A 12,409-nucleotide genomic window follows, 5' to 3' on the forward strand; every position below is an offset into this window, starting at 1 on the left:
TTTAAATCCATGTTCTCTAAATCCAGGGAAATTAAGATGTAATACCTGCTGCTGTTGCACAGGCAGACTCACAGATCTAGCAGTGAAATACAACTATTCCACCAGCATTACAGACCCAAGCACTGAGAATGGGAAGTGACATTATACAACTGAGGGAGAGAATTTTTGCCTACATAAGTGTGGGAAATGCAAGAATCAAGAGACAGGGTCCTAAAAGTCCCCAATGCTCACTGCAAGAAGTAATTGTGCTTGTCACTTCACAAACACTGTAAGAAAGAATGCCAAATACTGCAAAGGCAGCAATGGGGTTGTAGTTACAAGGTGATAAACCAATTGCTGCACAAAGAAAAACCAGAAAACTACTTAAAACAACCAAATCTTTTAATTAGAAAGCAACAAACATGCAAACAGCAGGTATAGAAATTTATTTGAACCAACGTTTTTACTATCATGAAAGTTACTTTAAAACATTGATCCAAGCTCTCACATTTGCTGTTTAAGGAAAATATTGCACTTGGCATCTTCTAGCACCCCTCATACATGGCAAAACATTTTAAAAACATTTTTGTTTATTTTAACTTGCACACTCTCCCCAAGTCATGCACACAGTCATTCAAAAAAACAAAAGGTTAGGTTATCCAAAAGCAATACCTCAGAATTGCACTAAAGCTCTGTAAGGAAAAATATAATTAATGTCTTATACAAATTTCATTGACTTCCAGGTGCTCACACACAACTGTTGGTTACTCTTCATCTTCATTTTCATTCTCCTGGCCAGATCCTTCTGATCTGTCACCTTCCAATCGGTCTGCAAAACACAGATTTAGTAAAAAGAACTTGTAAAATTTTATTTTTCTGGTAAATATTTATTATGTGCTGTCCTCCTGGACTATTATACAATGGAATATGGCTGTGTGTTTCAAGGTAGAAGAAAGTCTGTGTGGACTTACAGCAGAGAGTGGGTAGAAATGTTACCACAAAAAAGAAGAAAAGAGAAATGCCCTTAAGGATTTCCAGACATGAAAGCAAAATCTGTGTACAAAAGGAAAAACCTTGTAGCTGCTGACTGGCTGTCAGCACAGAAAAGACCAACAAAGTATAACATTAAAACGAGATGGTGACTACAAGGGACAGAAGTGCTGTGCTGGGGAGCTGAAACTACAGTAGCTACAGTTAGAAATGTGAATAGTCCAGAAACTGGGGAATCACTGCCTGTCACTTTAATACATCAGAAAATGTGCCTTTGGATGTAAATATTTAGAGAAGGACAAGTACAGAAACGTGTGAGGGAACATGACTGGCTCAAGACCAACTCAAGCAACATGCAGTCAGGTTTAGAAACACTCCACCCAGCCGTTACAGGTTTTTGCTGAAATTGTTGTAACTGAAGTGTTGGGCAGTTCTTTTAGCATTTCACTCAGAAGAGATAATGACAACTGAAGGACACACAGGGGTGTGGAGGTGCAGCACTGGGCTGGACACATGGCATCCTCCTGGCTCTCAGGGCTCACAGAGCAGCCAGAGGTGAGAGAGGAGCAGCAGCTGCCACGAGGCACAGCTTCTTTCACACCTCACCACTGCAAGCCACTGCTCTGCTCAGCCAGAGTCCCCATATTCAGTATTTCCCATCACAGGTTTTTGCCCCATATGCCATGCCAGCCTCCCAAAACTTCATCTCCTTGCTTCCTACACAGTGTGTGATGCCTCTCCACTGTCCTCCATCTTCAAGGTCAATCCACTGCACTCAGCTTCTCCAGCATCAACATCCAGTTCCTGGTGATCATTCCTCCAGGCAACCCTCTTACCACCAGTGTCAGCCCCATGGGAACTGGAGGGACATCCTGCTGCCCTGGGAACAGCTGCCAGCAGCCTCTGCAATGCCACCCACAGTCCTGAATCTTCACACTTTCCTTTGCCCCTAGACAACTCCCACAGTCACAGCCAGTTTATCTTACAGTTCATTCCAGTCCTCCCCAACAGTTTTCCCATCACACAGCACTCACTGAACAGATCATTCCTGAAGAGAGTATTTTTCAACATCTAAAAATATATTTTGCTCTTTGATTTGAGATAAAAAATAACAGCTGCAAAGATGTTGCAAGTCTCACACCAAAGAAGCAATTCCTAAGTACTTCTATTAACAAAACCTTGAACAACCCTTGAATCTTCTCACCAACCCCAAGTGCAGCCAGAGCCAGCTGAAGATCCTGATGATTTCCCAACCAGCCTGCTATTTCATAGCCCCGTGCTTGGACAAGCTCTTCAGAAGTTTCTCACCTGCTCTTATGTGATTCAGTGAAGCCAACATTCGGAGCATGAAGGAAGCTGGAACAGTGATGGTGTTTCTGGTCTCTTCCAGCATTAATTCATTACGAGTTATAACCTGAAGGCAGGGAAAGGAGAAGACCAGCATGAGAAATAAACACAGAATTATACTGCATTGATAGGGGTTTGTAGATACAAAGTTTCTGTGCAAACGCCATTTTACAGAGTCCAAAATTAGCATAAGGGAGCAATATTTTAGTTACTGCTATTGAATATTGTTGTCTGGAGTAAGAAAAGTCAGCCAGTGGACTCTGCCTGCAGGTGTCCAATTATCTGTCTAAAGAATATTTTAGTAAGATCATGGTTCCATTGTCCACATGCATGGCAGATACTAACATGAGTGACTAAGAAAAACTTTGGAAATCTTTCATGAAGTAAAGCAGATTGATGAGAGAAAGAGCTGTTTCCAGATGGCAACTGTTGTAGAGAACAAAGTTCTAGCACCAGTGCTGGCCAAGAATGTGGGAAGGAAAAGAGATGAGGTTACCCTCAACTCCTACCTTCATGCTGCTTGAAACTTTTGGACAAAATCCAAGGAACACAAGCCATTTCTATCCCACTTCAGGAACATTCTTCAGCTCCATAATTCTTTGTAAACAGAGCTACAGCTTGCCTCTAAATGACTTGAAAAAGCAAGCCAGTTCCTAATGTCTCATTTTCAAGGAAAAAAAAATCCACTAATGAATACTTTTATTTTTCTTCCCTCATTCCTTCCTCATGGTACTTTCTTGCCATCCTGCTTTCTTCCTCCATAAATTTTAATCCCACACTGTAGGCTGTCCCAACTTTTAGACTATGTTATTTTGTTATCATTAAGCACAAAATTTTCTTTAGGTGGAGACAAGTTATGACCATTTTTCAGTCTTTGCTCCCAGATCAGCTGCTGTAAGACAGGAAAATAATGAAATTCTTGTTCTCTCTGAGACTCTTCAAACCTGTTCCTCTTGTGAGGAACATGTACTTGCAAATGTTTGCAGTTTCTTCTCCCTTCCCAGTCAAAGAACCAGCGGATTCCTCCCTAACAGAAGCAAACTGAGAAGACAGCAGGCTGCTCTTTATTCCTCTTTCACCCCATATTTCTGCAGTGCATCATCAATAACCCCCCTGACAACCTGATGCTGAGGCTTTTCTCCATTCAGAGGTTTGTTCTTATCCCCACTGTCTTTTCCTATTCACTAAGGTCATGGCCTCTCCCAATTTTAAATACATTTCTGTATCTATATGGAACTTTACTCAAACACAGTGTTTTCTCCTCAGACTTTCTCCCTTCTCTGGAAAATTTAGTTCAGGTATTTTGGACACTTATTCCAGCCAAACTTAACATGGTGAGAACTGTTTTATTGCTATGAACATGTCCTGTCCCCTACATAGGTATGCCAGTACAGGGAATAAATTAAAAAAAAACAAAACTGTGTAAAATTACAAACAGCACAGCAGTCAATTCTTCTGAAAGTTCTACTTCTTTATTAAAGAAAACAGAACTAAATGTCTAAATAATTTGCAATTATTAGAAATAAAGGGAGGGAACTACAGTACATTAATTAATTTTAGCACACATTTATGTTTAGCAATACTTCTAAACCCCAAAGGCTCCAAAAGATGTCAGGACTAAACCTGTCACACAATATGCAAGGAAGTGCAACTTCACTCAGTGCTAAAATAATGGGAAAGGTTCAAAAGTCACAAGTGGATGGTTTGGGGTTTTTTCAAGTGATGTGGGGTGGTGGCTAAGGGTTGTGTGTTTCTGCTTGTTTAAAATATATTTAGCACTATACAGAGAAATGATGATTAAAAAATCCTAATCTACTCTATCTGTGCTGCCCAAGAGATTTCACAAAAAGCGCCCCCAACCTGACCACCCCACAACCAAATCTGTCCTATAATATTATTTACAGAAAACCATATAACATTTTGATACAATGTGTTACGTAAATCACTCAAATATGATTATTCAGCAGTCAGCTATATGGTCACCCCAGGCAAGCTGCTATATCCAGTTATTGCTCTGAGGGCAACATGAAAATAATGAGTTATATAACTTCACATTGGACTTTTATAACTGATTTGGCTTGCAATGTTTGCTTTATTCCATGAAGTTCCCATGTGCAATCTTAACCTTTAAGTGCCTTTTATGCCACTGAATTTTTAATAGGATTGATTTTTGTACTCCGTGTTGTTCTGTATATCCTTGTATTGCCTTCAGTTTATTTCCTTCATCTTCCCTTCATTTATTTGTTTTGAGACAGGCACTATATTCATTTATTAATTCCTGCCAGTTTTCCTTCTATAACTGAGTGTTCACACATCTTCCAACTCCTTTCATGTACATAACAGCAGATCATGTTATATAATTTCTAGGAGAGCTGAGGAAATGCAAAGTGCCAAGGATATGAAAGTCAGCTGTTCTGAAGGGCAGCTTTTTATTTGTAGCTCATTCGTTGAACATTAAATAACTCTGCTAATTCATTATCAGTAATTTGTACCAAAGGCTTTTATAGAACTAAAGACACAACATTACCATGAAAAAGGAGGAAAGGTTCTTACCTCATCTGCAAGTTTTCTGTTAAAAATCTTGGATTCTTCCAGTGGTGACCAAATTTTTATGTCATAATCAATACCCGAAGAGGCCAGAACTAGAAGTAAGTAACAGTAATTCTAAATTAAATGTGTTATGTGTTTATTGGTATTTTCTGCTCTTAAATAGAAGAAAAATATTTCACTTGAAGCATTTATTTGCAAATGTCAGATCCAATGCTGAACAGAGCTTGTAATTACCAAGTCTCCACATGAGGTCTGCTCCATAGATGATTTGTTTTTGAATCTATCTATATAGATATGAAGAAAACAAATGCAAACATCAAGAGCCCCCTGTTTTAAACTTTAGAAATCATCAAAATATACAAAAGATAGAAGCAAAAAGTAAGAACAAAGCCAGCCACTACCGATCCATTTCTGCTGATAAGTATATGCATTAATAACAAAGCTTGAGAATTTGTAGACCCAGTACAAAGACAGAACCAAGATAATTTCAAATGTACCTTTGATAATTGCAGTGAATTTCATGTACATTTATTTGATATTTAAATGTAAAGATGCAATGTATGCTGTTATAAATAAAGTATGAAAAATATGAAAAGTTGCAGAACATTCTCTAGATCATTACACAAAAGCCACTGTAGGAATTAAAATTCCATATAAAGCTCTCAGTATCTGGGAAGCTGAACAAGGGTAACTGTCCTAGAAGGAGGATGAGCTCTATTAGTGACACCTTCAGAGTGTGACACACTCCAACAAGACATGAGCAAAGCCACAGGGCACTTTGAAAGGTGCTTCCAAAGGGAGTATCCAACTCAGGACATTTACAAGAAGTCAATTTCAATGAAAAAGTTTAAAGTTCAATGCTTACCCTAAGTAGGATAGTATTCCAGGTTCCCCCAAAATGTTTGAAAAACCCCCAGCCTCTTCTAATATAATTGTAACAACTTTACTTGCTAATTTACTAATAGCTGACTCTTACTATACAGCCAAGTAAGCTGTGAAAAAAAAACAAAACCACAAATACTTTCTCTGACTGTGTCAGAGGCTGGAGGATGGTTTAGATTTTCCAGCTACATGTGATTCTTTCTACTGCTTTGGTCCATCTTTTCTATGAAGGATTTCCTCTAAACACAAATTATTAGGATTCCTATGAATTTTATTAATTATTCTAATCTCACAATGCACTCCCACTGCAGTTTTTTTAATAGAACCAAGTAGAGACCAGATTCCAATATAATTTGCAAGTATTGCTGGCATTTCAGCAGCCCCATATTTCCCTCATTAGTGTCATAGAAAACATTTTGTGTGTTGAGGGCAGTAAAAAATTGAGATCCTTCTTATTACACCTGTCAGTATTTCTATAAATTCTGTGCCAGGAGTAATTTAATTTCAATAAATTTTTGAGTAAGGAGGGATTTAAGGGCATTAATAAGAGGCAAAATTAAAAGCACTATTATCTGAATTATATAGGGAAATATGAACAACTGCTCATTAATAATTGCATTGCTCTGTTGAGACAATTTAAGACTGAGCTTTAAAATGCTCTAGTGCAGATAAGCTGGGCATGCAGAGTGTGAGGATGCTGCTCTTACTGGGGTCAAAGGGGTGAGGCTGCAGGCAGTTCACCACGTGGTTGTCAGCCTCCAGCAGCATGAGGTGCTCAGCAGTGTGGCGGTCCCAGATGAAAATGTGGCCACAGTCTGAGCCACTCATGACAAAGTTGGATCCCCAAAAGTTGGCTTCCTTTATCTGAAAGAAAAACAAGACTTGGTAAGACCCAGCCAGTGAAAAGCACAACAGTGCTGCTGAAGGAAATCTCAGCCCATGCAGAAATGAGATTTAAGAAATTTTAAATGAAACATTTAAAGAAGAGTGATAAAAAAAATAAGAGTTCACAAGGTTTTAGATTTCACGAGCAGAGTAGCTGCAAACAGGAAAAAAAAAAGAGAGAAAGGGGTTGGGGCAGGCCGAACAGTATGAAAATAAATATCAGGCAGATCTGTCACTTTCTGAAGTCACAGAAATGATACTGGAGACAGGGTATGCAAAGGAGTTTTTAGGAAAAGTTTGGCCAAGTTAAAGTTTGTGACAGGCTAATCCCTGGGGAGGATTTTCCACTACAGAGAAACAGGAGACAAGACAGAAGCTTGTGATACCTTCTTCAGAAATCCCTTCTGATTTCACTCAGAATAGGACCTCCAAATAACCATTGTGAAAGGATATAAATTTGCTATCCCATGTCCTCTACAGGTGAGAGGCTTGATGGGGTGGCAGAGGGAGAAGGGGCATTGCTTCAACAACAGCCAGAAAACTCAGTCACGAGATGGGAGCTGAGAGCTCCACAACACTCTGGTGCCTGGAAGGCTGAAGGGTACCCTTGTGTGTAGAATTGTTATTTGAGAGCCAGCAGCTCCTCCTACAAACTCTTTTAATCAACATAGAAGGGCCAAGAGAGGTACCTGTGCAAGCAGGAGCTGCCTGTGCAGCAGCTTGGAGTTCACACAGACCATTTCCAATGCTGGAAGTTCAGTTTGGCATTTAGGAGTAACTCCAGCATAAGGGACAGAATTTTGAGTTTGAGACTATTTCCACAGAATCCTGCTATTATTTTCCAGGTAAGGCTCTAAAGAGGGCCATGCCTGGATCCTTATCTTTCTTTTGGCAGACTCTGAACAGAAAATGCCCTGAACAGAAGGGCAGAGACGTTGCCTTGCTCTGTGCTTTGCCTCAGCTACCTTGATACAGATTCACTGGTAAATTGAACCCTTATGCTGTAGAAATATGTGGTTTATTTCCAGCATAAGTATGCCCAGTTTTAAATTTCAGGCTTGGTAGATCTTTGTCTATAGAATATGTCCCAATGACTGCAGTCAGTGCAATAAAGTCATCCTGATGTCTAAAAATAAACCAGAGAAGCTGCATTCCTGTAATGAATTCCAGTGTATTAATCTTTCAGCAGCTTTTGTCTTATAGCTCCTTTTAATACATATTTTCATTATTCTGTTACATCTAGATTATCCCCAATAATAAAAAAAATTAATTTTCTATTTTAATTTTCAATCATGACCTCTTCCTGTGTCCTGTGTATTCTCTTACTCATACTTCTCAATACTCATAAAATCTAATTTTAGCACCACAAAAATGAACAGAACTGAAATTCACATTTAAAAATTTTGGTTTTCAAACGTTTCTAAAAGTCACTGTTTTAAAAACAGGACTACAAAAAAAATTTGAGAATGCCAAATTAAGTTTTCAAAAGTAAGGAAGAACCAGAATTATTCTATTTGCCTGCATAACCTTAATTCACTATATATACATATACACACACCCATATATATGTATGTACCTGTAAAAACTCTATACATATATATAAATGATTCATGTAATTGACATTTCCCTGGGCTGCTCAGGTCTGTAGGAAACAAAGCTTTTTTTAAGGTGTCTCCTTCATAAATTTGAAAGGGAAATATCATTAGCCCTTGCCTTGCAGGAATGAGGGCATTACTCAAACCAGCTGATAAAAAGAAGTTTGCAACCATAGAGACCAACAGGGAAAATAAAACTACATTTTCTTTTATTCTGTGCATTCCTTGCCGTAGGTGCTTGTGTGAAACAAAAGCCAAAAGACCAACACATCCATAAGAAACCAAACAATAAAATCTGTTAAATAATCTATATAACAACAGCTATGCAGACAGAGACTGAATTAAGCCTTACATTAACTCACTTTTAGTATCTTTTAACCACAAAGTGCCTGATGCCAGGACTTGTAAACTAATCGGGGTTTAAGTAATTCAAATCGATTTCTGAAATACCATGCAAAACTCCTTGTCATTAATCAAAGTTTATTCTAAACCCTGTTGCTTATGTAGACTGAAATATGTATTTAGTCAAGCGTTTTTCCCAGTGTAATCAAAGCTATTCACACAAACCCTAGAAAATGGCTTTTTGGGGGTAAAGGGACTACTCTTCACATCAGCTACAAAATAACACACCAGCTACTTCTGCAAAATACCACCTAGAACTCAGAACTTCACATCTTCAAAATATTGCAAAAACCAAAAAGAAGAAACAGCAAGGAAAGCAGCATCTGTTTTTCATGCACCATTGTTTTACAAACACAATAGCTGTGTTTTTTCTTAAAATACAGGATTTTTTTGTGTAAAAAAGATGAAGCATCTAGTAGCTAAATTATAATTTAATAACTAGCACTCCTTCCTTTTTTTAATTGAGAGATGACAAGGTTCTTCAAAACTCTGATTTAATCCTCACTTGGAAAGTGAGGATTAAAGCTCTTCAAACTTAAAGATTAAATAATAATTTTGAACATCTTGGAAGGGAAAGTGAGGATTTCATCATAATTTGGAAGGTAGGCACATTTTATGCCACATAAGCCAAGAGAGAAAATGAAAAAGAAAAATGCACCAATTTTTAATGGATGTTAAGGGGAGAGAGCCTCAAACTCAGGAGTATTTAAACGCCTTTCACAGTGACACGAGTCACACTGATTTTAATTTTCATTTAGAGCACATTCTGTGCCTTCCAAGAGAACACAGAAGCCCAGGTGCTTGCAGAGCATCCCGAGATGCTTTTTGGGCAGCAGACAGGGGCAGGTGCCCCAGTGAGCCCACGCAGAGCCCCAGCCCCAAGCCCCAGCGGCTGTACCATGGTGCGGGAGTTGCGGTGACCTTTGTAAACCATCTTTATCAGGGGGCGCCTGATGTTCAGCGTTTCCAGCTCCTCCATCTCCTTCCTCTCCTTCCTCCTCCTGAAGAGCTCCTGGATGCGGGCCACAGCGGATCGTCTGTGAATCCAGAGAGAGCAGCGCTGAGAGCCCCTCCCAAACACTGCAGGGGCTCCCAAAAATCATCAGTAGGCACTCCACCACATTCTCCATGAGTTTGACACAGACATCAACATCATCCCAACTGTAAAATTGCAGACGTGAATTTTTTCCATCCTGGCTTATAACAAGAATAGCATGCAAGACAGTGGAATGTCAAGTGATGCCAGGTTTTATTTCCCCCTCTGTAGAACAAACTTCAGCTGCTGGCGAAATTCACATGCTATTTTATTTTCATCCTCCACCCATACTGAGGCAGCAAAATTCTAAAGTGAAAAAAAATCTATGCCAGAACAGAAGTTTTTAAATTTTAAAAAGCCATTAAGGATCTAATAGGTCCCTCATTGTGATTTGGTTTTTCATAAGATCAAAAAAAAATTTCAAAAAAATCTATGCCAGAACAGAAGTTTTTAAATTTTGAAAAGCCATTAAGGATCTAATGGGTCTCTCAATGTGATTTGGTTTTATGATTTGGTTTTTCATAAGATTTTCTCATCAGTATTTCTCTATGACAAGACTCAAGATTTAGACAGCTTTTAAGAAATTCCTACTAAGGAAAAGATTATTTGAGATCAATTATTGGAGCACCTATCCCATATGGTAGCAGTAAGGTTTACAGCTGGAGATTTCCTAAAATAACAGAGGAATAAACAAAAGCCAAATTATGTAATTTGCTTTGTGAATGTTTAATTCCAGGAACTTAATTTTTTATTAATCTGTGAAAAGACCTTGGTGTCAAATTTTTCCTGTTTAGGTGTTCAGTTTGCGGATCCCCATAATTCCAGCTATGACCAGACAGTCACATCTCAGTTTTTTTCTTCTGTCATTCCTTGTCACTATTAGCTTTGAGGTCCTGAACACAGTCCAAGGGGAATGGCACTCTCAAGAAGAAGCAGGTACAGATTTTAGCAGAATGCAAGGAGTGAAACTATTACAGCAATTTATATTACCCTAAAAATTAAACTGATCCAGGAACCTCACTACACTGCTGCCAGAAAGTAACCTGAATTTGTTTTTAAATAATGTTTTCCTCTGTTTTTAAGTAATGTTTTCCAGTGTTTTAGTCACTGATCCTGAAAACTCCACTAACAAGTCTTCTACTCCAGAAAAAAATCCCACCAGATCTATGTCATCACTAATTCTCTCAGCCAGTGATCTGCTTAGATTTTTGTTCAATTTTTGCCACAGGAGAAAATTGCACCAAAAAGTTAAGGTGAAATAAATGTTATGCTACAGCTAAGCAAAGAAGGAGAAGGAATGTAAGTCATTAATGCAAATTTATTTGCTATAAAAACAAATAAACAACAAACCACCCACTGTTTTACTAAGACAGATTACCTAATACAGCTAAGCTTTCAAAATAAATTTTAATACTTTTTCATAGAAACCAGAAGAGTTTTGAAAGCACCAGTCAATAGATCTACTTAACAGTGTGCTATTTATTATAATACACTTCTTAGATGTTTGCCTAGCAAACAGCACCAGAAAAAGTAGACTACCACTACTTCCTTGGTGAGAGTTTTCTATTCTTTCAATCCCTAGACAATTTCCTGGTCCATCTTTTTTATACTACAGTAAGTAAATACACTGTATTTTTTAGTTAGTCCTTATGCTGAGTTTCAACTTTAATCTTCAACAGATTTAAGAGGGTTCTTCACAACATCTTCATACAACAGAGGGAGTAAAAAAAGAAGCCTATGTTCTTTATCTAGTGTGCTTTAAAGATCACTGAGTTATTCTCCTCACCAGTTTGCTTCCACATAAAGGAAAAAGGGTGGCATGCACATGATAGGCTGCATCAAACACTTACAGAAACTTCAAACCATTATTTGTGCAGATTTGGCTTTTACTTGCTTTTTAAAAAAGATGGGGTTTGTGCAAGAAAGTAAAAGCATCTATCATTTACTGTGATTCTTTTTCAAAATTTTGGTGCATTTATTCACATTAATTAATTAAAGATGTGCAGTGAAGAGGCTGGGAAGTTAAACATCATTAGGATTGACAGAGCAGTAGACTCGTCCAGCTCTTTCAGAAGGGTTACTTGCTGGACAGCACCAACAAGTCTTGGGATTAGAAGATGATATTAAAGTAGCTCATTGGTGAAGCAAAGTAGTTTCTTGCACAATTTTTCATCCAAATATCTCTATGAAAATTAATCTCTCCAGTTCCCTAAACTGAAATACAGAGACATTACAAAAAAACCTCAATACTACTCAGCAATCACAATCATGCATTTTTAAATAAGAGCAGAAGCACAGAAGCAATTTTTGGTTAAAATTGTCTTTCAACTAAATGGAACTCTGAATTTAACCTCCTCATTTGGGGCCTCATTTTAAAAGGCAGGAGTGGATTTCTATTTAGTTTTCTTGGAAGCCCATGATTACCTTCTCCAGGGAGAAGGCAGCCAAGCACATACAACTAACACTACAATCGAGCCCTGCAGAAAGCAAGAACATGGCAGAGGCAAGTGTGCTCCAGAAAACATAAATATGAGCCAAATTTAGTGACATTTTAGGACAAGAAAATTACAGGAAATAGCCTTCTCTCTGAGAGATATTACTTGTTGATAACTACAGATTTTCTATAATTCTTCTTAAGTCATACATGTACAAGAATTTTAAAATCTGACATAGCTGTTTTCATTTGTATTGGTGATGAGCAATTCCTGTCTTTGCCAACACAAACACAGAAGCAGCCTCATCA

General features: G+C 38.1%; 1 protein-coding gene across 8 annotated transcripts in view; it reads right to left on the minus strand.

The window, feature by feature from the left end:
* Positions 1-363: 363 nt before the first annotated feature.
* The window catches only part of DCAF6 (DDB1 and CUL4 associated factor 6), a 74,338-nt gene continuing 62,292 nt past the window's right edge, over positions 364-12,409 (minus strand). For all 8 annotated transcript variants that reach the window (XM_039713117.1, XM_039713116.1, XM_039713118.1 and 5 more), the window contains 5 exons: positions 9,529-9,667; positions 6,456-6,612; positions 4,870-4,958; positions 2,278-2,383; positions 364-808 (listed from right to left, as the gene is read on the minus strand). In XM_039713117.1, the coding sequence (XP_039569051.1) occupies positions 744-808; positions 2,278-2,383; positions 4,870-4,958; positions 6,456-6,612; positions 9,529-9,667 (556 nt within the window). In that variant the 3' untranslated portion in view covers positions 364-743. The remainder of the gene's footprint in view (positions 809-2,277; positions 2,384-4,869; positions 4,959-6,455; positions 6,613-9,528; positions 9,668-12,409) is intronic.

This window comes from Passer montanus, unplaced genomic scaffold (assembly GCF_014805655.1).
Source record: "Passer montanus isolate IOZ18808 unplaced genomic scaffold, ASM1480565v1 scaffold28, whole genome shotgun sequence".
Classification (NCBI taxonomy): Eukaryota; Metazoa; Chordata; class Aves; order Passeriformes; family Passeridae; genus Passer; species Passer montanus.